This window comes from Balaenoptera physalus (assembly GCF_965194825.1).
Source record: "Balaenoptera physalus genome assembly, chromosome: 1".
In the NCBI taxonomy this organism is placed as follows: domain Eukaryota; kingdom Metazoa; phylum Chordata; class Mammalia; order Artiodactyla; family Balaenopteridae; genus Balaenoptera; species Balaenoptera physalus.
The window spans coordinates 40,155,744-40,181,718 of record NC_138882.1 but is presented as its reverse complement, the minus strand read 5'-3'; the positions used below and the strand labels follow the sequence as shown (position 1 = coordinate 40,181,718).

The 25,975-nt window shown below is 44.5% G+C and overlaps 2 protein-coding genes across 5 annotated transcripts in view; one reads left to right on the top strand and one right to left on the bottom strand.

Annotated features, from left to right (window-relative positions):
* Nucleotides 1-25,975, bottom strand: part of HHAT (hedgehog acyltransferase) — a 516,536-nt gene that overhangs the window by 32,553 nt on the left and 458,008 nt on the right. The gene's annotated exons all lie outside the window — the stretch shown is intronic.
* KCNH1 (potassium voltage-gated channel subfamily H member 1) overlaps nt 1-25,975 on the top strand; it is a 417,868-nt gene that overhangs the window by 297,439 nt on the left and 94,454 nt on the right. For all 4 annotated transcript variants that reach the window (XM_082464235.1, XM_082464234.1, XM_082464237.1 and 1 more), the window contains one exon: nt 4,099-4,351. In XM_082464235.1, the coding sequence (XP_082320361.1) occupies nt 4,099-4,351 (253 nt within the window). The remainder of the gene's footprint in view (nt 1-4,098; nt 4,352-25,975) is intronic.

Here is a 25,975-nt window from a genome sequence, read left to right as displayed (position 1 = left end):
TTGGGGAAATTTAACTAAATTTAACTGATCCCAACTTAAAAGGAACAATACCTTAACTCTATTGAATATCTGCCATAATAACAACAATAACCAGCTACCCTGTCTTGAAGGTGCATTAAGAACAGATGTTTACTGCACAACTGCACATGCCTGGCCCTGCATTCGTGCTTCACTTAGGCTTCATGACAACCCTGGGAGGCATCCACTCTTATTTCTACTGAAGGGATGAGGACACAGAAACCCAATTAATTTTATTAATTGCCCCTGGTCACAGAGTTAAGAATGGCAGAGTCAGGGTTTGAACCCAGTTTTGTCTGACTTCAAAGCTTGTGCTTTTCCTACTATTACTTTTCTGTTGTTGTTTTTAATTTAACACATGTACTGGAGGGAAGAAGGATGAGTCCAGGTGAAGTTGTCCTCATTTCTCAGACAGGCAGGTCATCGGTTGGGTGGGACTTCATCCCTGGCTTTGCTAACCGCTGGCGCCACTGTGCCTGTTGTTTCTGCTCTGCTGTCTCAACCAGGCCCCTGTAGCTTCTGTGGGTGCCTGGCAGCTGATGGAGCAGAAAGGAACTTTGATCTCTCAGCCCTGGGGCTCCCTTTCCCAGGGGCCAGGATGCCTTTGTAAATCTGGTTGTTGGGAAAGAAACCCTTTCCTGCCCTCACTGCAGGGCTGGGCTGGGTGGCTGCATGGGAGACAGCACCCATCAGCACTGGCCCTCCCTTCCCCTCCCTGCTGTCTCCCTGGAGGGCTCTGGGACTTGCCCCATGTCCTGATCCAGATGGAAGAGGGACTATTGTGACACTCAGTGCAGAGCCCAGCCCGGCCTGGGGTGGCCGCTCTTCCTTGGCAGGCAGCTCCTGGGGAGAAAGCCAGTCCCAAGGTTCTGAGCCCTTCCCTGGTTTCGCTCTCCTCCAATCCAGGTCAGAATGGTCGGTGATGACCAGGCGATGTGTGTGCGGTGGAAGGGTGGGAGTGCTGGGCAACTCCGGTGTTACCGGTAATTATCTGATGACCTTGAGCACATTATTGGTCCCTCTGAGCCTCAGTTTCCTTGTCTGTGACACATGGAAACTAGATGACTTTTAAGAATAAGGCTGACCTCTAAGGCCCTTTTGGCTCTGACCTCCTGGACTTCAAAGCCTCCCTCAGGCTGACCTGCTGCTCTGCTGTGATAACAATGTCAGACATGACAGCTCCCATGCACTGAGCCCTGTCAGGTGCCAGGCATCGTACCAGGACTTTCACACAGCAGCTCATGGAATCCTCTGAAGAATTCTATACTCAAGTTAGAAGAAGAAGACTTGGGGAAAGGAGCATAGCTTCAGGTCCACACGACTAGTACATGTGGAAGCCAGGACTTGAATCCAGATCTGCTTGATCCTAAAGCCTGTTCTCACATCCATGCTCCCCCCTGCCCCCACCACTCCCCCAGGGAGACTCCATGAACCTCTGTGGTGACATCTCCTTGGGGCCTTCGAAGCCTCAGAGATCAGCAAGAGTGGTGTCTCCTCAAACCAAGTAGAAGGGCAGGTGGCCCAGGAAGGCTGCGGGGTCTTGAGCTGACACCCCCCCTCAGAGAGAGGCGTTCAGGAGTGCCACCAGTGTGAAGCCAACAGAAGAATGATGGAGATGCTGATGGCCATGAGAGTGTAATTTCTCCACTCCAAGTGCCCTCTCCTCTCCACACGTGCTTTCCCGTGGCTCTGGAACAGCGCCCATGAATAAAGCATTATCTCCACACTCTGCCAGCAAAGCCCAGCCCAAGGGAAAGGAAATATTTGAAGGTGAAATCACCTAGAGAACAAATCTTTGTTTCAAACCACTGGGCACAGTTTTGACATGACAAGCAAGTGTTCCCCACTCCCTGGTGTTCTGCTTGGAGAGAAGAGGATCCAAATTAAACCTACATTTCTACAGGAGTCTTGTTTTACTGAACCTGAAGGAGAAGTACTTAGTGAGCGCTCTGCCCAAGCATTGGCTGTCTGAGTTTTCCTCTGCCTCAGTCAGTCCTCCATCCCCGCTCCCAGAGAACATGCTCACTTCCTTGGCATCCTACAGCCCCAGAGCAGGAATGCAGAGGCACATAGAGGACGGGGACCTGCATTTATTGAGTCCCTTACTGGGGCCAGGTGCTGTCCTGAGGATGTGTACTGGTAGATATAATTTCATTTAATCCTCATAAGGCAACGTTAGCAGCATGTTTTTTTACAGAAGAGACTGAAGTGTAGAGCAGTTAAGTCACTTGGAGAGGAAGGAACTGGGATTTCTACTGTTTGACCTCCTCTTTCCAGTGCAGAGCATGGGGGCATGCGGAGGGGCGGGATTGGAGCAGCGCTGTCCTGGGCAAGGTGAGATTTGAGCTGGGTTTTGAAGGAGGCTGAGGGACTTCCAAATTCGGAGGTGAGCACCGGATGCAGAGGCGAACGGCCTGTGCTGGGGCGGAGAAGCAGGGGTGGGGAAGTAACCAGCACCCCAAGGAAATGTCTTCACTTAACACGTTTGATTTTATGCCCCCAGCTTTGTTCACAGGCTAGGACAGGAGAAAGGATTATTTTAGGAACACTCCTGATTTCTCTGGAAAAGTACACTTGAAGGTGTCCTCTTGCGTTACTTCGTGCTTGCTACGTAAGGATCTATGAATGGTTTCTCCCAAAAATTTAGTCCAGAGAAATATTTCTCTCCATAGGAAAGGCTGAGAAATTTTTATTTCTTTGGAATATGAGACCCACATGGTCTCTTACAGTTCCCATTTTGCCTTGAGTTCCTAGACGCTGAGAGTCAAATTACAAGCCCATTTGTTTTGGGCAGCTTTATCATATAGGAAGTGATTTGTATCTAAACTGGGCTCCGGAGTCAGACTACCTAGTTGGAGAGCCCAGCTCTGCAGTTTCCTGGCTGTGCAACTTTGAGCAAGTTATTGATCTTTCCTGTACTTCAGTTTCCTCATCTGTAAAATGGTGCCATAATAGCACTTACATCATAGGGTGTATGTGAAGATTTCAATTAGCTTGAAAATGTAAAATCACAACCCTCCTGACTTTCCCTCTGCTTTCTTTCTTCATTGTTCTCCTTAGCACTTACTGCTAAATGTTACTTATTTTGCTTTTTATTTGCAAATAGCCCTAACCACTAAATTTTACTTATTTTGCTTTTTATTTGTCCTCTCCCACTAGAGAGTAAGTCACACAAAGGCAGGGGATTTTTTTCGCGCTACATCCTCAGAGCCTAGAAAGATTCCCGGCATACAATAAGGTATTCAGTAGATGTGTGTGAAATGAATGAATGACTCCAAAGTGCCTAGCAATGCCTGGCACGTAGGAAGTGCTCAGTAAATATTACTTAATATCTTTCTTCAAATCACATCCACCTTCAATCCATCAACAGACCATGTCAGCTGTATCTTCAGAATACATTCGGAATTTGATTACTTCTCACTGGCTTCCCTGCCAGCAACCCAGTCCAAGTCCCCTCACTGCTCACCTGGACACCTGCAGGCGTGAGCTAACTCGATTCCTGGCTCCACTCCTGCCAGCCTACAGTTGGCCCTCTAACTCCACTCTGCAGCTGCAATGATCATCTTAAAATATAGAGGATGCCCTGCCACTCCCCTGCTCAAAGTCCTCCAACGTGTCCCCATTACACTCAGTATCATAATCAAGATCTTTTCATAGTTTAAAAGTCTCCACATGCTCCCGTGTTTGACGTTCTCCTGAAACCTCGTCTCCCATGCCCACCTTTCCCCTCATTCACACTGGCTATTGCTCAGGTCTCCTCACAGCCTTGGCTATTCTGCTGGAATGTTCTTCTTTCATAGGGCTCCCTCTGACACGTTATGTAGATGTCAGCTTAATTGTCACCTCCTCAGAGAGGACTTCCTGGATTTCCTGTCTAAAGGGTCCCACATACTCCCAGCCCCTGACTCAGGCCCCTGTCCTGAGCATTTAGCACAGATTTTGGGGTCACTGCGGCTGTCATGTCCATTGGTGCCTTGAAAAGTACGGTCTAGTCTAGTGGGTGTTGTTTCCGTCCTGCGAAGCAGTGAGCTGGAGGCCACACCTAGGATCCTGACACTTTTTCTCCCCATGCTTGGCCAGGTCCTGCAGATCTGCCCCAAGGACATGAGAGCTGACATCTGCGTGCACCTGAACCGCAAGGTGTTCAAGGAGCACCCGGCCTTCCGGCTGGCCAGCGACGGCTGCCTGCGGGCACTGGCCATGGAGTTCCAGACGGTGCACTGCGCCCCCGGGGACCTCATCTACCACGCGGGAGAGAGTGTCGACAGCCTCTGCTTTGTGGTCTCCGGCTCCCTGGAGGTGATCCAGGATGACGAGGTGGTAGCCATTCTAGGTAGGTGTTGCCTTTGCTGGATGGAAACCTGCTGGTACCTGGGGTTAGTTTAGCTGCTGCCTTCAACCAGAAATGGCTCCACAGGGCAGGACCAATGGTTGGCATCCATACATCTATCCAGCAAATATCTGAGTGCCTATCTTGTGCCAGGCAGTGTTTGAAGCACTTGGGATGTTTCAATGAAAGAAATGTATTTTGTCCTACAGGGGCTCTACTGGGGGGAGGTGAACAAATTAGCAGACATTTGTATACAGTGGAAGGGACATCTAACCCGGGATTCAGGTATTGGGGATGGCTTCCTGGAAGAAATGACATCTAAGTTGAAACCTAAAAAATGAATATGTGTTAACATGGTGAAGGGAAGGGACAAAAGAGTATTCTAAGCAGAGGGGAAAGCATGCGTGAAATCACTCCAGAGAGAGAGAGAGAGAAGTCATGATTCATTTGTACAAGTGTACGTACTCAGTGTGGCTGGAACACGCAGAGCAAGGAGGGGTGTGGTGAGAGATGAGTCTGGGAAGGGAGCTCTGAGCGCTAGGCAGATCATGGCAGGCTCTGGAAGCCATGTTAAGGGACTTGGATTTTATTTTGGGGAGCCAATGAAGGGTTTAAAGCAAGGGAGAGGCACGATCAGATTTGTACTTTAGAAAGATAATTGTAGTTGCAGAGTTAATTGAAGGGGGAAGGCTGGGGCAGGGAGATGAGCCTGGAGACCTGTTATCTAGGGGCAAGTTGGTGGAGCCCCGAGCTAATATTTGTGGTGGCAGAGGGAGAGAAGCAAATGGAGTTGACATATTTAAGAAGTAGAATCAACAGCACCTGATGATGGTTTGGCTGTGGGAGGAGAGGGAAGTCAATGAGGACTGCAAGGTCTCTCACTTGGAAACTTGGGAGGCAGCGTGCCATGCACTGTAATAGGACGTGTGGGGGGAGGAGGAATGACATGGGGGAACATGTGGGAATTTGGTATTTGAGCATCAGTGGCCTTTGAGAGATTCACCTGGTTGCCTGAGGCAGCTGCAGAACAGCTCTTTAGTGGGGGCATGTTTACCTCTCTGAGGGGGCAAGCCCTCATAATAATACCCATCATTTATGGTCATCTATTCTGTATCAGGCATTTTACATACAGGTTCTCAGTTCATCTTTACAGTAACCCTATGAAGTAGTTTTATTTTCCCCATTTTGTAGATGAGACACTGGCAGCTCAGAGAGGTGGGGGAACTTTCCCAAGTCTTCATAGCTGATGAGGTCCATGGAGCCAGCATCCTGGGGTCCCTCTGACTCCAGAACCTCTGCTCTGATCTATTTAGCAATACTTCATTCCCAGTGTTAGTATGTAGTTTGCTGGCCCATTCAATTGCCAGACACTGCTAGACATTGTGGACTTTTTTTTTTTATCTTTGGGTGTGCTTTCTTAGGAAACTGAGGCAGGGAGACATTGTTACACTGAAGTTAGACTTGAGATTCAAACCAAGTATCAAGACATAGGTAGCATTTTTTTTTCTAAAGCCTCAACTCTGTTTCTGCTTGATTTGAGAGTATATGATATGCAGCCTCTTTTCTCCCCTGACCCTGAGCCAACTTGCCCTCTTGATTATATTCTACTCAGGTTAACCCAAGGATGCTTTGTATTCCTTCAGTGTGTGCCGGCAGATGGTGGGAGGGAGACTGGGATAGAGATTCAGTGGGGGATGGAGGCTGAAACTGTTTGTCGAAATAAGTTTTGGATTCCTAGTGTCCACTGAACTCTGCAGACAGGATTATTATTCTGTTCCTTGCCTTTCTCATCCATAGAGACATGAGATTTGACTGTGTGTAAGGAACAGCACACATTAAGGGTAAAGCCATTGCTTTAGTATCACTGCAGGGAAAGGATACTTATCTCTACCTTTAATACTAATCAGTGTCCCCAATAAAGAGGACTTTCCTTTAGTGATAGCTCTCTCAGGACATTTGCCTGGCTGGGAAGAAGAGTCACTACTGACTAGTGGGCTTTCCTTTGAATTTGAATTTGATCCTTTGGTGTAGGGCATCTTTCACTCATTCCCTTCACTGATAGCTCACCATATGCCTTTCCAAGGAGTCTAGCCTCAGACCAGTGCCATCTCCCTTACATATTCACGCTCAGGGCTTCCTTATCGACACCTCACCATGCCCCACCCCCGCCCCAAGCTAAACAGCTGCACTATTAGGGGTTAGGTTTGGACACCTAGGCATGGAGGTAGGAAGAGCTGCAGAGGGTGAGGAAGGCAAATGATTACTTCCCAGCCCCGTCTCATTTCTCCTCAGCCTGAGCTTCTTGTGGGGAAGCAGCCAGGGCTTGGTTCAATTTTGATTTATTTGGTCAATTGACTACTTCTCCAAGTCCAGCCCTCTGCCTCGGGCCCTCCTGGGCATCCTGCCAGCTCTAGCCAGCAGCGTGGATGGGGCCTCTGAAATAGCTCAGCAGCTTCAGATTCAAAGTGGTTGCTGCCCTCAAGCTGTCCAGACTTGAAAAAGCAGGTATCCCCAGGAGCCAGATTGGGTCCCAAAAGTAGGTCCAAGCTTGACGTCCTAAAGAATCTTTGACATTTCAAGAGGCTCTTATTCTTTAAAAGGATAACACACGTCCTTTGAATGAACTTGACCTCTGGGCCAAGAGGTGTAAGAGAGTCCAAGCTCTTTTTCCCTTGGAAACGTCAGAGTTTTGTTGTTGTTGTTTTCCTCTAATTAGAGTACCTTCTGCTCAATGAACTGAAATCAGTTTGTTCTTGTAGAGAGAGTTTAAGCATCCAATAGCTATTAGAACTAGATCTTTACTGTCCTTGGATGCCTTTCAGTTCAATCCAACTGAAATTTATTGAGGCAACTGTCACAGAGGTGGGAATGCATCAGTGGATCAAACACGAGCCCAGCCTTCAAGGAGCTGCTGCAAGGAGCTTCTCCAGGAGGAGACGGACATTATTTAAAAGGCACCAGTCACACTGCTTGGCAACTATTACCATAGAGAGAATGCAGGTGCTTCTAGAAGGTTATAGGACATGTAACTATTGAGCAGCTACTGTGTACCCAGGGCTCCAATGAGCATAGCCAGGGAATCCTTAGTTACCATAAAACAGGAGGCTTTTGGAAAAAGCCCAGAACTCAATCCATCTCATTCCTTTGGTCTCTAGTCTCTTGTTATCAGTTCACTCATTTACACTCTGCTCATTTGTTTCCTCCTTCCAGTTCGAACATTCCACCCCCATTCTCTGTTTAATTTTAGCACAGACTCCAAAAACGAGGAAAAGGGTCAGGACTCATAACTGAATGTGCTTAGTATGTGTTTAAAATAAAACCCTTTCTAATAAAAGTTTTCTAGAAAAGTGTTTTTCAAACTTTCTTGACTCAATGTATATTGTATTATGAACTAATAAACACATGTGCACACACACAATTATACATAAAACTCAGCACTTAACTCTTGCTGCATGAAATGCAACCTCGTGTTTTCTACTAGATTCTATTCACTTTCATTTAAAAAGAAATTGACTGTCATGACCCACTGAATTACTTACTTGACCTGCCCTCAGCCCGCAGTTTAAAAACATGGTCCCACAAACACAGACGATCTCTCTCCTGGATTGAAAGCCATGCTGTCCCCTGAGGATGGAGAATATACTAGATGATCTCTTGTGTTCTCCTTTCCCTCTGAGGTTCTCTGCCTGATTTTTGAGGTGATACCCTCCTAATCTCCTTTTGGAATTCTCTTAGAAATCCCTTCGTGGCTTCTCTAATTTCGTTTCTTGGCTCTTTGAAATAAATTCAAGACTTTAGCCTGTGCATTTTATTCATTAGATTTTTTAAAAGTAATCTTCTTCTAGTTTTTCATAGATATCAGAATAAAAAGTCACAGGTGCTCATTCTGTCCCTGCCCCAGTGGTACTCTCAGCATCTGCAAGTAAGTTGTTATCTCAGTTCTGTGTTAGTTGACCAATGTAAATGAGGGATGAGCTTTCATCGGGGCTCAGCTTGAGTGTGATCCAGCTCTCTGTGTTTCCATCTTATAAGTTCAGTGTTTAAATGCTCCTGTTTCACTGTGATTTAGAATCCCTGGAGTAAGTTTTATGGGTTTTGCATTTTAATACGTAATTTATATTTTAATCTCAGATCATCTTGTATCTTTTTGTTTTGTTTTGGTTCATCGTCTTGGGCAAGACAGACGTTTTTGTTGCCAGGCTACACTGAGTAGTGGAAAGAGCCCTGGACCTGGGACTGGAGATTTAACTGTAACCCCAGTTCTGCACTAACTCCCTGCAGGAGTTGCCACTAACTGGTTAAGTCTCCAAGGCCTCCTGTGGTTCTGCTAAGACCATCACACTGCATCAACTGCATGTTTACTCATCTGTCGCCTATGAGCTGAGGTCCTTTGGTTTCATATCTCTGGCATGGCCCAGCACATGGAAGGTACTGGGGACTGTTTGCTGAATTGAGCTGAATTGAATTGAAAGGCAGAGGCTGGGCTGTGAAGGGCCCCATGGTCCAGAATAAGGGGCTGGACTTTATCTTGGGGGGATGAGGGGCCCAGAGAGGGTTTTAAACATTGGAGTGACATGAAGATTTGGGTTCCACAAATATAGAGGCATGGAGGTTCCACAGATATAGAGGCATGGAGGCATGGAGGCTTTAAATTCCCATGGCCGCGTGGGGTGAGCGGCTAGTTCAAGTCTACAATTGGCCTCACTAGCATGCCAGCGCCCTGGGCGGTTGTCTCGATCGGCTTTGTTTTCTGCTATTCTCAGCGCCTGGCACACGGAGGCTCCAAAAGAATGGATGAGGAGGGACGAGGCGGCTGTCCCTGCCCCTCTGCTCTCGGGTGAGAAATCGTGAGGGCCTGAGTGAGGTGGTGGAAGGGAGATGGGGAGGAAGAGCCAGAGAGAGCAGGAGAGGGGGAACCTCCAGGATGTGGAGCTGGAGCTGAGAACCCTGAAGGGCAGGTGGGACGTGGGCTGGAGAGGCAGATCTGGGCTAGCCTGTTGACGTTTCTAAACGTGAGCCTGAGGAACTAGGTAGTGGGAAACCACCAAGGCTGGTGAGTAAAGTGTGACACTGTTAGAGCTGTGATTTGCAAAAAATTAATGAATTTGACATAGAGGCAAGGAGACCATTAGGTGACTGCGGCTTATAGTAAGGATGAAAGGTGTCATGGTGTGGGCAGGAGAAACCGAGACAGGAGTCGGGCTGCCAAATAAAACACAGATATCCAGTTAAATTTGAATTTCATATACACAAAGAATAATTTTTACCTGAAGTATTTCCTAAATATTGATGGGGCATGTGTATGCTAAAATGTACCCATTTATCTGAAATTCAGATTTAACTGGGTGACCTGTATTTGTTGAATCTGGCATGGAAGGGTCAGGTGGCTGAGACATTCTGGGAGGAGAGTCTGAAAGGTTGTAAATAATAGGATGTGGGGAGCAGATACAGGGAGGTGAGAGGGGACTGACCTCCGGTGGGTGGAGACATGGAGGCACCGGCAACAGAAGAAGCCAGTCAGGAGGAAGAGGTGGTGAGAGGGAAAGGTGATGAGCTCGGTTTGACTTGTTGCGTTTAAAGGCCAGTGGGGTATCCAAGTGGAGTGTTTAACAGCTACTCAGAAAGGCAGGTCTGGAACTGGGAAAAGAAGCCAGGGCTCAAGACAGAGATTTAGGATTCAGAGGAAAGAATAGGAACTTGGGTAGAAAAAATAGGTGCAGAGTGAATAGAGCTTTCTAAAGGAAATTCTCATAACTTTAGAGCCCAGACAGAGGGGACTGGTTAAATCAAAAAATATGGTAAATCAAGGCAGTTGTTATGATGATGGTATAAGAAGTTTGACTGGAATGCAAAATGTTTCAAATATAATGTTAAGTGGGGAAAAAAAGCAGAATATATAACTATATATGCAGTAACTGTAACTACATAAAAATGCATATGAGTGGAAGAAAGATGGAAAGTGTACCAACACGTTAACTGAAGCTTTCTGCATGGTGGTCTTAAGAGCCAATATTTTCTACTTTTCAATATATTTCATTTATTTTCTACAGTGCACACATATCCTTTTATAAACAAAAAGGGAAAAATCAAGTCAATTTTGAATTCTTATCTGTAGCCATCCTGGAAAATTATCACCTGCTTTCAGTGGAAGATTTGTGATCTGTTCACTTAGTGGAGAGACATTTGGCTAATTTAATTTTATCTCACTGCAGTTGTGAAGAACAGAAGGAGAATTGTCATGATGTTTCCAAGCCACTGCTTTAATGTAACCATTTATGTGTGGGCCCCCCTTCAGATAGCTATGTCAACATTGTTTCATCAGATGCAGTATAGTCTCCAGGAGGAAGGCTGGTGACCCATATTGGGGTGAAATTTTAATTCCTTTAAGGAGAGAATTTGTATCATAGGGTAATTTCTAACATCCATCATTTTTATTTCTTCTTTTTAAATAGGTCCATAAATTTTCAGCTCAGCATTAAGCTAGATCAGAGTGAATTACAGGACTTTTTCTGAGCAGGTCAGCAAATTCCTTCTGGAGTCAGGCTGACAATGTAGCCACCTGAGGACACCAAGGTTCTTGCACTTGGACTGGGGGCCAGTCCTGTCCTCAAAGTCATCCATCCTAAGTCATTCATAGTCTTTCAAATCCTGTCCCACCTTACATTATTCCACTCAGACCCATCTTTTCATTGATCTATTGATTAGTTCATTCCATAAAAATGCCAGGTATAGTGCTGGGTCTTGGAGATACAACAGTGAACCAAACATACACTCCTGGCATGGAACTAACAGTCTCACCAGGGAAACAGACAAGTGAATATGCAGTTTCACGTATAAAATAGAGTGCCAAGAGTTGTAATAAGAGTACGAACAGGATGCTATGGGAGCTTATAAGACAGGCATCTAATTCAGCTCAGCCAGAAGAAATCAAGGAAAGCTTCCTGACAGGGGTGGCATCTGAGCTGAGACTTCCATGATGAACTGAATTCCACCAGGTGCGTGGGAGCGGGGTGTGCTGAGGATAGAGGATTAAAGAGAGAGTGTTCCCTGGCAGAGGGGCAGCATCTGCAAAGATTTTAAAAGAGAAGAGTCACAAAATCGCATTTGTGTTTAGAAAGATCATCCTGGCTGCTGTGAAGAGAATGGATAGCAGGCAGGGAGACCAGTGAGGAGGGTGCTGAGAGATGAGAGAGGCCTGAACTGACTTAACAGCAGTGGGAATGGAGAAAAGTAGACAGATCCAAGAGATATCTGATAAATAAAATTATCAGAGCTTGGTCATTTATTGAATATGGAGACAAGCAAGAGGGTGGAGTCTGCAATGACTTGGACAACTTTCACAGGGAGGAGAAACACTGGAGGATGGGCAGGTTTCCCTGGGAGCAGGACCAGTTCCAGTTTTGAATCTGTGGATTTGAGCTAAGTTCAAGTATCCAGTGGGAGATTCTATGGACTCAGAAGAGATATCGAAGCTCGAGGTATAAACCTGGGGATCATTGTGATCCAGGTGACAATTGAAGCTAAGGGAGAGGCTGAGAAAACTCAAGGAGAGAGAGGAGGGTAAGAAGCAACAAGGTCTAGAGCAAAGCCCCAAGGAATACCAGTTAATGTGGGACACATGTAGGAGTCCGAGATGGACCGCCATCTGAGGGGGAGAGACCAGGAGAGTGGGATGTCACAGAAGCCAAGGAGGGGCAGAAAAGGGCATTTTCAAATGCTACAGAACCACGTTTCAGTGACTAGAAGATGCCACGGATGATAAGACACACCAGTATTCTATGGCCCACTGAGAAACAATGCTACCATTAAACTGTGACATATCATTGATTGTAAGGCATCTTCTGATTTCAGAGATAAAAGTGCTAAACAACTTAAGTATATCTTAGAATCAAAGAGCTTTAATATGTTGAGGACTAAAAACTATCTTTTAGGCTGTTATCAGGAAAAGGGTTATTGACCACGGTGAGAGTAATGCTGAGTATAGGGTCAGAAGCAAGATTAGAGGAGCTTGAGAAATGAAGAGGGTGGGAGTTGGGTTCAGGGGTGCTTCATAATCTGCATACATCTCTCCCAGAGTTCTGAACCAAGAGAGAGATAATATGTAAGATGGGTACCAGTCAAAATATCACCTTTTATTTTTGTGATAAAGCTAATATCGGAGAATATGCATTATATTTGCATCCAAGAAGGCTTCCCAATATTAAGCCCCAGGATTAGACCCACCCTTGTGTTGCTGACCAGCACAAGCCTACCCCTGTGAGGGTCTGCCCTGTATCTCTGGTGGCAGGAGGGACAGAGAGAACAAGCTCCTGGCAGGCAGATCCCAAGGAGAGCGAAGGGGCTGGCCTGCACACGTGCAGGGTCTCCTCCCAAACTCATTAATCAGATGAGGGCACGAGAGAGGCCAGGAGTGTGGTGCACCTGAAGCTGCCTTCTGGGCAGGAAACATCAGGAATAGGAACAAATCATTCCCCCCTTGCTAGTCAGAGCACGGAGGCAGTGTAAATAACACCACCAAGAAATTGAGCCCTGAAAGAAAGGAGAACATAGCCCAAACCAGCTCTCTTCATTCCTGACCATCCAGCTTTCCCCCTGCTGTTTGAAGGGATTATCCATCTCTTTCATGTATCTGAATTCTCTTGCCTCACCGTAGAAGGCTAGCTCCGTTCCCTTTTTCTCTATGAAATCTCTCCAGTTCTGCCTAGACCAGGCTCCCACATATCTTGGTATTACATTTTTGTTTGTTTTAACTTCACTGTTACATACATGCAAGTTTTGTCTCATATTGTAAGCCCCTTGAACGTAGAGATGATGTCCTATCTTTTTGTTCTATCTCCCTTAATTGCTGCAACACTGCCTGATCCATAATAGGTCAGGCCAAGTTGCTGAACTGGTTTGAATTGTGTGCAGAAGGGTGGTGAGACGTAACCCCACCTTTGGGAACTCCCAATCTCATAGCTGCCTGGGAGAATCAGAGGTAGTTCACACCGCACCTGGTATATGACGTTACAGATTCTCGTGTGGGTTTCATTAACCAGATATGTGGCTGAACCACACCATGGTCCCATCCCTGATACAGAGATGGTTTGCAGAAGAGCAGAACAATTGTTCTCCTTTGTACCAACTTCAAAAGAAAACAAATGTTTCCTGAACATCTCTGAACTCTCCTAAAAAGCCTAGCATGAGACCAAACCTTTCTAGAAGGAGACGCCCCTCTGAGAAGTGGGGTGAACTGCACACCTGTCCCTGGAGCCACGCTTCCTGAGCATCTCCAGTCCCTGCTTTCTCTGTCAACAAAAAAAATCCAGTAAAACATGTTGGCTCAGCACCTGACATCACAACACAATCCGATACGATCTGGCACTTAAAGCTAAGGCTTTATTCCTAGTAGTAGATCTTCATGGCTTGGATGGGAAGGCAGGCAAATGGATGAGATTTCCACCATGTCTGTCTGCCTTTGATGTACATTCTCACATCTCTAAACTGCAGCAGATGAAGCAGAGGTCACAGACTGCCAGCAGCATTTTTTTTTTCCAGTAAGAACAAGAAGGGCTTGGTGGTTTCACTACAGATAAGAGGAGGCAAAATTTACGAGGTGTCAGAACTCTGCTTAGCTACTATCCCCCATGGTCTCAGATAATGCAAGGGAAATGTCCATAAGTGCATGCGGGAGAGTTAACTATTCCAAAATTAGCTTGAAAGCCTGGACTTTAGCACCTTTGGGGTGAGGTACATGGTGGATGCCTGAAGCGGGGTCCCTGGCCAGTGCCTGGCCTCATGCACAGGGACCCCTAAGCAGATCCTGGCCCCCTGTCCATACTCAGGGCTGGTGTGGGAGGTGGGTGGGTACCACCAAGGTGTTTAGCTCAAGTCGTTGGAGCTTTTGCTCTGAATGTGCTGCCAGAGCCTCCATCGTCATGTCCATCCGATCCTTCAGAGGTGCGGAAGCCCATGCTTTTTCCTGGAGCAGGTGAAGAAAGCAGATGTGTGTATACCTGCCCCCGCAGAACCCAACACACTGTACTGCCCCAGTGGACCGTGGGCTCCTGAATTGGCTAGGATGTGGATTCAGCTGCTCCAGCAAAAACCCGAAATAATAGAAGCTTACACAAGACAGAAACGTGTTTTTCTCTCATGGAGCCAGCTGTCCAGGTAGAGAGGGCTGGTGTGGCGACTTCATGGTGTCAGGCACCCAACCTCCTTCTAGCCTGTTGCTTCATCCTAACGAGGTTGTCACCTTGGCCTCCTGGTCCAAGAGAGCTCACATCTTGTCCCAGCCAGGAGGAAGCGGGGAGAGAGGAAGGGCAGGGCATGACCCTAGAGGTGGCACACATCCCTCTGTGCCCCTCCCCTTTACCAGAGCTCAGACAAATGGCCACATTTAGCTGTAGTGCAGTCTTTCTTCTGGTCATCTTTGTGCCCAGCTATAAGGCATGGGTTTTATTTCCATAAAAAGAGAGAACTGGTTCTGGGGAACATGTGGATTCCTAGGCCATGGCTCCTTAAGGTCAAGGCTCTCCCTCATTTATCCTCTTTCCCATCACCTAGCATGGTGCCCGCCCCAGGTAGAGCTCCCTAAATGTTGACTGAAGAGGAGGCCGCTTGAGAGAGGGGATGCAGAAGACAGCCCACTGGGAGCATTTCGTGGCCTCTCCCAGTGTGGAGGCTGCATGGCCGCGGGGGGAAAGCCCATGGGTCACGGACAATCATTTAAACCTCTCTGGAGCTCTCTCTTCTCTTTAAAATGGGGCTGATGATCCCTGTGGAATTTGCTTCACAGGGCTGTTATAGAGGACTCTTCTTTTATTGTGGCTACTATTTTTTGAGCACCTACTCTGTTCCAAGCACAGTGCTAAGTGCTTTGTTCACATTATTTCATGTAAGCCTTACGACAGCCCTGTGAGGCGGGTATTATTACCCACATTTTCTAGCTGAGTCAATTGAGACTGGGAGAGGTTAGTAAGATGCCTAGTGCCTTTGCTTTATTTATGCATCGAACAACCATTGAACGCCAGCTGTGTGCCCAAGACCCTGCTGGGGACCCGGCAATGACAGGGATGAGGAGTGTTTGCAGATTGCAGGGGCACACGTAATGGGGAGCTGCTCTGGTCAAGGGTCAGGGAGGTGTGGGTGTAGTTCGAGGCATGAGAAGGAGTTATCCAGACCAAGGAGCAGGGCGGAATGTCTGAGGCTGTGCTGAGACGGCCCAGAGGTGAGCCGGGAGCCAGACTTGGAGGTCAGTGGGTCTGAGAACCCACTGTGATTAGAGGCAGAGAGTGAGGGGGAGGGGCTGACAGGGGCTGCTCCAGCAAAGCGGACCTGAGCTTGAAGCCAGCTTGTCTGGCCCTGAAGCCTGTGCTGACAGAGTGGATGATAAAGTACTTGGAAAATGTGCTGGGGGAAGTACCAGGGAGGAGGAGATTTGGGCAAGTTCTCTTTGTGTCTTAACCATGATTCTGAGGACCCAGGAGAGGACCTGGATTTCACATGCCTGGTGTCTATCCTGAGTCCAGGAGGTCTGAGAACTCTCCCCGTCCTCATCTCATCCTCCTGAGCTACCCAGTTCAGTGGGTGTGCACAGTCTGCTCAGGACTTGCCTGGAGGGATTAATCCAGCTTCTTTGTTATGTCCCATAAGCAGAATTATCCCAAGGGCCAGGAGAGAGAATGGCTCTCCCTCAGAGCCTCTCTCGACTATGCCAGGATCTCTGCAGCCACATTTCACCGTCCTGATGCAGTGAGTGACAAGGCCCCTCTAGTCTCGAGATGGCTTGAGGACAGAGGACTTCCTGATGCCCCAGAGAGAAGGAATAAAGGCACTAGGGCTGGCCCTCACCGCAGTCTATATTCCTGGCACCTCAGCACCTTGGGTGGAGCTCCTAGCAGTGTTGGTATCACATGCTCACTGTAGAGTCTGGAAGGTGCTTAGATGAGTTTGCAGCTGAATGAGGAGACCAAGCATTTTCCTCAAAGGATTACAAAATATACTGTCCACACTCATCCCTGCAGGCAAGTGAAGGAGCAGATAAACCAAAACCTGGAGAACCCAGAGGCTTCCGAATGGCTTTCAGTCCTGATAAAGAGACATAGCCTGTGCCTCAGGGCCTTTGCACGTGCTGTTCCTGCTCCCTGGAATCATCTCTGTGCTATGTTTTTATGCTGGTTCACTGGAACTCATCCTTTAGGTCTCAGCACAGACACCACATCTTCCTGGAAGCTTGAGCTTGAGCCGGATACCCCTCCTGTACTCTCCACATCATAGCCCCTAACATGTTAGAATCACCTGAGTCTCTCTCAACTCCACTGCATCTGTTATCCCACTGCTATACCTCAGCACCCAGGCCAGTGCCTGCCAAGAATTGCATGAATAACCGAATCAGTTCTTTCTCAGTGGTGTGGGCCTAGAAATGACTGATGATTTTAGCAGCATATGATGACTTTAACTGCAGAATTATGTTTTGCTTAGTACAGGATACCACTGTGAGTGGTCTTTATAAGAGGACATGATAGGGAATAGTGAAGAGAAGCAGCTGGAATTTCATTTTTGCTCTGACCCCTCTGGTCCGCCAAGCTCACTCACAGCCAGTCTTTTAAAAACGGGGCTTTTTCTGGAGTGTTCTAAACTCGGTTGTCCGTTTCTATAACTCTTTAATATTCAGTAGGCTGTGGATCTTCTCAGGTCCCCAAGTCCCAGCACCTCTTGAATTGTCCCCAATCACCCCTCTTAACCGTCCCAACCCCCCTCTCCCATCTTCCTTCCCGCTTCAGCCTCTGCAAGTGGCTGTTCCAGCCTCTGTCCTTCATGACACCAAATTGTCTACAGGATGTTGGTTTCCTCCTGTGCTGGACTCCTTGCAGAGATCTCCCCTCCCTCTCTCCTGGTGCCACCTTAGCCCTGTGTCCCAACTCCCACCTCTGTTTTGTGAATGTTCCTCAGCCCCATGTTTGTACCCCAGAGGGCTGTTTATGTCCATGGCAAAAGTGGAGGCTCAGTAAAGAAAGCTGCATATAATTGGGGGTGGGAGGGGAGGAGGATTAATTATTACAGGGATGTTTGCTTGGAGTTTTAATGAGACTGCCTTTCCTTTATTCCCCCTCCCTTTTTTTCCTTTTTCTTTTCCCCCCAGCTCAGAATATCCACTTAGAATGTCTTTTAGAATCTTAGAACCTTAGGTTTTAACATTCTGCACCCAGCGCCTCAGTGTAATAAACAAATCAATAGGCTGAGGGTCTCAAGAAGTTTGATTGCCGAGTGCATTGGGTTACCTTTTGTTCTTCGGCGAACGATCATTTCACACTAGGGAACAAGAGATGAATGTGGTTATAGAGTTTGTCCTGGCCTCCGATTCGTAACCCTGACCTGGGAAGTCATTATTCCAGCGATGTGTGTAACTTACAAGCAGCCTGCCAAATGCTCTACGTCCTTCCCTTTGACAGTTTTCCCAAGTTATATGTGTCATAACTTTATTTCTCATTTGCCAGAATAGTCTTGGGTTTGTTTTGAATCTGACAGGTCCTCTGACACCACATTCTTCAATCTCACTAACAGGTCATTTATACCAAAAAGGCTGCCTTGACAGGAAGAAAGATTGTATGATTTTCAATTTGGGTTGAAAATCAAATGCAAGTTATGACAACACTGAGACTTCCTAGACCCTACAAGTTAATGATGATTATCTTACCTTGAAATACCTTTTGTAGTAGGAACTAGTCTCCATTTATTGTTTCTGTCAAAACCTTTGATTGGAATACTCTTCACAATGGGAATATTGTCATTTCTAAAGATGCACTGATTTATTTCCTGGAGTGTTTCAAACACAATATATTTGCCCTTTGTTGCATGCAGTAGATATGCTCCTGAAGAGTTGTTTATAAACTGAATTTTTACAGATAAACTCATATGTTAAATGCACATGAGGGGCTATTATTTTACATTATGGGTTCTTTTATAATTAGAAAGACTACTCCTAATTCATTTGAGAATGTTCACATATTGGGTTTTGTTTAAATGAAGTAATATTTTTTATGATTACAAAATATTACACTTTGAATAAAAGCATAAACAAGGAAAATCACAATTTTAAATCCACCTCCCCATCCCCAGGTAACACAGTTAATATTTTTATGTATTTCCATTAAGTCTTCTTTTATGTCCATTCTTATCACATGGGAACATAATGACTACATTGCTAACTGACCCACGTTTCCCCACTTCATGTCTTCAACAATTTTCCCTCATATTTTTTTTCTGTAGCTTTTTTTTTGAATTTTATTTATTTTTTTATACAGCAGGTTCTTATTAGTTATCCATTTTATACATATTAGTGTATATATGTTAATCCCAATCTCCCAATTCATCACACTACCATCCCCCCCCCCCCCGCCACTTTCCCCCCTTGGTGTCCATACGTTTGTTCTCTACATCTGTGTCTCAATTTCTGCCCTGCAAACCGGTTCATCTGTACCATTTTTCTAGGTTCCACATATATGCGTTAATATACAATATTTGTTTTTCTCTTTCTGACTTACTTCACTCAATATGACAGTCTCTAGATTCATCCAAGTCTCTACAAATGACCCAGTTTTGTTCCTTTTTATGGCTGAGTAATATTCCATTGTATATATGTACCACAAATTCTTTATCCATTCGTCTGTTGATGGGCATTTAGGTTACTTCCATGACCAGGCTATTGTAAATAGTGCTGCAATGAACATTGGGGTGCATGTGTCTTTTTGAATTATGGTATTCTCTGGGTATATGCCCAGTAGTGGGATTGCTGGGTCATATGGTAATTATATTTTTAGTTTTTTAAGGAACCTCCAAACTGTTCTCCATAGTGGCTGTGTCAATTTACATTCCCACCAAGAATGCAAGAGGGTTCCCTTTTCTCCACACCCTCTCCAGCATTTGTTGTTTGTAGATTTTCTGATGATGCCCATTCTAACTGGTGTGAGGTGATACCTCATTGCAGTTTTGATTTGCATTTCTCTAATAATTAGTGATGTTGAGCAGCTTTTCATGTGCTTTGTGGCCATCTGTATGTCTTCTTTGGAGAAATATCTATTTAGGTCTTCTGCCCATTTTTGGATTGGGTTGTTTGTTTTTCTAATATTGAGCTGCGTGAACTATTTATATATTTTGGAGACTAATCCTTTGTCCGTTGATTCGTTTGCAAATATTTTCTCCCATTCTGAGGGTTGTCTTTTCATCTTGTTTATAGTTTCCTTTGCTGTGCAAAAGCTTTTAAGTTTCATTAGGTCCCATTTGTTTATTTTTGGTTTTATTTCCATTACTCTAGGAGGTGGATCAAAAAAGATCTTCCTGTGATTTATGTCAAAGAGGGTTCTGCCTATGTTTTCCTCTAAGAGTTTTATAGTGTCCGGTCTTAAATTTAGGTCTCTAATCCATTTTGAGTTTATTTTTGTGTATGGAGTTAAGGAGGGTTCTAATTTCATTCTTTTCCATGTAGCTGTCCAGTTTTCCCAGCACCACTTATTGAAGAGAGAGTCTTTTCTCTATTGTATATCCTTGTCTCCTTTGTCATAGATTAGTTGACCATAGGTGTGTGGGTTTATCTCTGGGCTTTCTATCCTGTTCCATTGATTTATATTTCTGTTTTTGTGCCAGTACCATATTGTCTTGATTACTGTAGCTTTGCAGTATAGTCTGAAGTCAGGGACTCTGATTCCTCCAGCTCCGTTTTCTTCCCTCAAGACTGCTTTGGCTATTCGGGGTCTTTTGTGTCTCCATACAAATTTTAAGATTTCTGTTCTAGTTCTTTTAAAAATGCCATTGGTAATTAGAGGGATTGCATTGAATCGGTAGATTGCTTTGGGTAGTATAGTCATTTTCACAATATTGATTCATCCAGTCCAAGAACATGGTATATCTCTCCATCTGTTTGTATCATCTTTAATTTCTTTCATCAGTATCTTATAGTTTTCTGCATACAGATCTTTTGTCTCCTTAGGTAGGTTTATTCCTAGGTATTTTATTCTTTTTGTTGCAGTGGTAAATGGGAGTGTTTCCTTAATTTCTCTCTCAGATTTTTCATCATTAGTGTATAGGAATGCAAGAGATTTCTGTGCATTAATTTTGTATTCTGCAACCTTACCAGATTCATTGATTAACTCTAGTAGTTTTCTGGTGGCATCTTTAGGATTCTCTATGTATAGTATCATGTCATCTGCAGTGACAGTTTTACTTCTTCTTTTCCAATTTGTATTCCTTTTATTTCTGTTTCTTCTCTGATTGCCGTGGCTAGGACTTCCAAAACTATGTTGAATAATAGTGGTGAGAGTGGACATCCTTGTCTTGTTCCTGATCTTAGAGGAAATGCTTTCAGTTTTTCACCATTGAGAATGATGTTTGCTGTGGGTTTGTCATATATGGCCTTTATTATGTTGAGGTAGGTTCCAACTATGCCCACTTTCTGGAGAGTTTTTATCAAAAATCAGTGTTGAATTTTGTCAAAAGCTTTTTCTGCATCTATTGAGATGATCATATGGTTTTTATTCTTCAATTTGTTAATATGGTGTATCACATTGATTGATTTGTGTATATTGAAGAATCCTTGCATACCTGGGAAAAAACTAGTTGCTCATGGTGTATGATCCTTTTAATGTGTTATTGGATTCTGTTTGCTAGTATTTTGTTGAGGATTTTTGCATCTATATTCATGAGTGATATTGGTCTGTAATTTTCTTTCTTTTTTTTTTATAGCTACTTTATTTATTTATTTATTTATTTATTCATATTTTTGGCTGTGTTGGGTCTTCGTTTCGTGCAAGGGCTTTCTCTAGTTGCGGCAAGCAGGGGCCACTCTTCATCGCAGTGCAGGGGCCACTCTTCATCGCGGTGCGCGGGCCTTTCACTATCGCGGCCCCTCCTGTTGTGGGGCAGAGGCTCCAGACGCGCAGGCTCAGTAGTTGTGGCTCACGGGCCCAGTTGCTCCACGGCATGTGGGATCTTCCATGACCAGGGCTCAAACCCGTGTCCCCTGCATTAGCAGGCAGATTCTCAACCACTGCGCCACCAGGGAAGCCCTGTAATTTTCTTTTTTTTGTAGTATCTTTGTCTGGTTTGGGTATCAGGGTGATGGTGGCCTCATAGAATGAGTTTGGGAGTGTTCCTTCCTCTGCAATTTTTTGTAAGAATTTGAGAAGGATGGGTGTTAGCTCTTCTCTAAATGTTTGATAGGACTCACCTGTGAAGCCATCTGGTCCTGGACTTTTGTTTGCTGGAAGATTTTTAATCAGAGTTTCAATTTCATTCCTTGAGATTGGTCTGTTCATATTTTCTATTTCTTCCTGGTTCAGTCTGGGAAGGTTATACCTTTCTAAGAATTTGCCCATTTCTTCTGGGTTGTCCATTTTATTGGCATAGAGTTGGTTGTAGTAGTCTCTTAGGATGCTTTGTATTTCTTCGGTGTCTGTTGTAACTTCTCCTTTTTCATTTCTAATTCTGTTGATTTGAGTCTTTTCCCTTTTTTTCTTGATGAGTCTGGCTAAAGGTTTATCAGTTTTGTTTATCTTCTCAAAGAACCAGCTTTTAGTTTTATTGATCTTTACTCTTGTTTTCTTTGCTTCTATTTCATTTATTTCTGCTCTGATCTTTATGATTTCTTTCCTTCTGCTAACTTTGGGTTTTGTTTGTTCTTCTTTCTCTAGTTCCTTTAAGTGTAAGATTAGATTGTTTATTTGAGATGTTTGTTGTTTCTTGAGGTAGGCTTGTACTGTTATAAACTTCCCTCTTAGAACTGCTTTTGCTGCATCCCATAGGTTTTGTATCATTGTATTTTCATTGTATTTTTTGATTTCCTCTTTGATTTCTTCAGTGATCTCTTGCTTATTTAGTAACGTATTGTTTAGCCTCCATGTGTTTGTGTTTTTTTTCCCTGTAATTGATTTCTAATCTCATAGCATTGTGGTCAGAAAAGATGCTTGATATAATTTCAATTTTCTTAAATTTACTGAGGCTTGATTTGTGACCCAAGATGTGATCTGTCCTGGAGAATGTTCCCTGCGCACTTGAGAAGAAAGTGTAATCTGCTGCTTTTGGATGGAATGTCCTATAAATATCAATTAAATCTATCTGGTCTATTGTGCCCTTTAAAGCTTGTGTTTCCTTATTAATTTTCTCTTTGGATGATCTGTCCATTGATGTAAGTGAGGTGTTAAAGTCCCCCACTATTATTGTGTTACGGTCAATTTCCTCTTTTGTAGCTGTTAGCAGTTGCCTTATGTATTGAGGTGCTCCTATGTTGGGTGCATATATATTTATAATTGTTATATCTTCTTGGATTGATCCCTTGATCATTATGTAGTGTCCTTCCTTGTCTCTTGTAACATTCTTTATTTTGAAGTCTGTTTTATCTGATAAGAGTATTGCTACTCCAGTTTTCTTTTGATTTCCATTTGCAGGAATATCTTTTTCCATTCCCTCCCTTTCAGTCTGTATGTGTCCCTAGGTCTGAAGTGGGTCTCTTGTAGACAGCATATATATGTATCTTGTTTTTGTATACATTCAGCGAGCTTGTGTCTTTTCATTGGAGCAATTAATCCATTCACGTTTAAGGTAATTATCGATATGTATGTTCCTATGACCATTTTCTTAATTGTTTTGGGTTTGTTTTTGTAGGTCCTTTTCTTCTCTTGTGTTTCCCACTTAGAGAAATTCCTTTAGCATTTGTTGTAGAGCTGGTTTGGTGGTGCTGAATTCTCTTAGCTTTTGCTTGTCTGTAAAGCTTTTGATTTCTCCATCGAATCTGAATGAGGTCCTTGTGGGGTAGAGTAATCTAGATTCTTCCCTTTCATCACTTTAAATATGTCATGCCACTCCCTTCTGGCTTATAGAGTTTCTGCTGAGAAATCAGCTGTTAACCTTATGGGAGTTCCCTTGTATGTTGTCATTTTCCCTTGCTGCTTTCCATAATTTTTCTTTGTCTTTAAGTTTTGCCAGCTTGATTACTATGTGTCCCGGCATGTTTCTGTTTGGATTTATCCTGTATGGGACTCTCTGCACTTCGTGGACTTGGGTGGCTCTTTCCTTTCCCATGTTAGGGAAGTTTTCAACTCTAATCTCTTCAAATATTTTCTCGGGTCCTTTCTCTCTCTCTTCTCCTTCTGGGACCCCTATAATGCGAATGTTGTTGCGTTTAATGTTGTCCCAGAGGTCTCTTAGGCCATCTTCATTTCTTTTCATTCTTTTTTCTTTATTCTGTTCCGCAGCAGTGAATTCCACCATGCTGTCTTCCAGGTCACTTATCCGTTCTTCTGCCTCAGTTATTCTGGTATTGATTCCTTCTAGTGTAGTTTTCATTTCAGTTATGTTATTGTTCATCTCTGTTTGTTTGTTCTTTAATTCTTCTAGGTGTTTGTTCTTTAATTCTTCTAAGTATTTGTTAAACATTTCTTGCATCTTCTCGATCTTTGCCTCAATTCTTTTTCTGAGGTCCTGGATCACCTTCACTATCATTATTCAGAATTCTTTTTCTGGAAGATTTCCTATCTCCACTTCATTTAGTTGTTTTTTGGGGGTTTTATCTTGTTCCTTCATCTGGTACATAGCTCTCTGCCTTTTCATTTTGTCTGTCTTTCTGTGAATATGGTTTTTGTTCCACAGGCTGCAGGATTGTAGTTCTTCTTGCTTCTGCTTTCTGCCCTCTGGTGGATGCGGCTATCTAAGAGGCTTGTGCAAGTTTCCTGATGGGAGGGACTGGCGGTGAGTAGAGCTGGCTGTTGCTCTGGTGGGCAGAGCTCAGTAAAACTTTAATCTGCTTGTCTGCTAATGGGTGGGGCTGGGTTCCCTCCTTGTTGGTTGTTTGGCCTGAGGCGACCCAACACTGGAGCCTACCCGGGCTCTTTGGTGGGGCTAATGCAGATCCTGGGAGGGCTCACGCCAAGGAGTACTTCCCAGAATATCTGCTGCCAGTGTCCTTGTCCTCAGGGTGAGACAGAGCCACCCCCTGCCTCTGCAGGAGACCCTCCAACACTAGCAGGTAGGTCTGGCTGAGTGTCCTATGGGGTCACTGCTCCTTCCCCTGGGTCCTGGTGCACACACTACTTTGTGTGTGCCCTCCAAGAGTGGAGTCTCTGTTTCCCCCAGTCCTATCAGAGTCCTGCAGTCAAATCCCACTGGCCTTCAAAGTCTGATCCTCTGGGATTTCCACTGCCCATTGCCGGAACCCCAGGTTGGGAAGCCTCACATGTAGCTCAGAACCTTCACTCCAGTGGTTGGACTTCTGTGGTATAATTGTTCTCCAGTTTGTGAGTCACCCACCCAGCATTTATGGGATTTGATTTTATTGTGATTGCCCCCCTCATACCATCTCATTGTGGCTTCTCCTTTGTCTTTGGATGTGGGGTATCTTTTTTGTTGAGTTCCAGTGTCTTCCTGTTGATGATTGTTCAGCAGTTAGTTGTGATTCCAGTGCTCTCACACGAGGGAGTGAGAGCATATCCTTCTACTCCACCACCTTGAACCAATCCTCTATAGCTTTTTAAATTGAAGTATATTTGACATACAATATTATATGTTATGGGTATACAGAATAGTGATTCACAATTTTTAAAGGTTATATTCCATTTATAGTTATTAGAAAATGTTGGCTATATTCCCCATGTTGTACAGTATGTCCTTGTAGCTTATCTTATACCTAATAGTTTGTACCTCTTACTCCCTTACCCCTATATTCCCCCTTCCCCCTTCCCTCTCCCCACACTGGTAACCACTTGTTTGTTCTCTGTATCTGTGAGTCTGCTTCTTTATTGTTTTATTCACTAATTTGTTGTATTGTTTTTAGATTCCACATGTAAGTAATATCATACAGTATTCGTTTTTCTTTGACTTATTTCACTTAGCATAATACCCTCAAAGTCCATCCCTGTTGCTTCAAATGGCAACATTTCATTCTTTTTTATGGCTGAGTCATATTCCATTGTGTGTTTGTGACATGTATACACACATACACCACATCTTCTTTATTCAGTCATCTGTTGATGGAAGCTTAAGTTGCTTAAAGGAAGTAATCTTAATAAGAATTAGGCAAGATTACCAATGGTCTACTCTCAATAGTTCTGGCTTAGTTATACAACATTTGATCACAGTAGGAGACTGCAGAACTTGTAAATTCTGCATTTTCTCACTGATGGGCAAAATGCTCACTTAGGAGAACCTGCCCATTAGAGCCACCTCTAGCTCTTTCTCATCTTGTTATTTCAGGGAAGGAAGTGGGGTGCCAGTTCAGAGCTGGGATGATTTTCAGTGTTCCACTGGAATATTAGGTAAACCATTAAGTAATTTCTCATGGGCCTCTCATCCTAGAAGTCCATGATTCTGTGTGTTCTGGTTATCTATTTCTGCTTAACAAACAGCTCCTAAATTTAGTGGCCTAAGAAATTAATTGTTTCTCATAATTCTGTGGGTTGTTTGGCTCAGCTGGCTGGTTCTCCCTTGAACTTCCCACGTGTGGTTGCTGTCCAGCATTGGCTGGGGCTACAGTCATCTGAAGGCTTGACCAGGCTGGATGGCCAAGATGGCTTGCTTACATGACTGACAGAGCCTGGCTGTCCCCAGATCACTTCTATGTGACCTCTTGTGTGGTTTGTTCTTCTCAAAACATGGTGG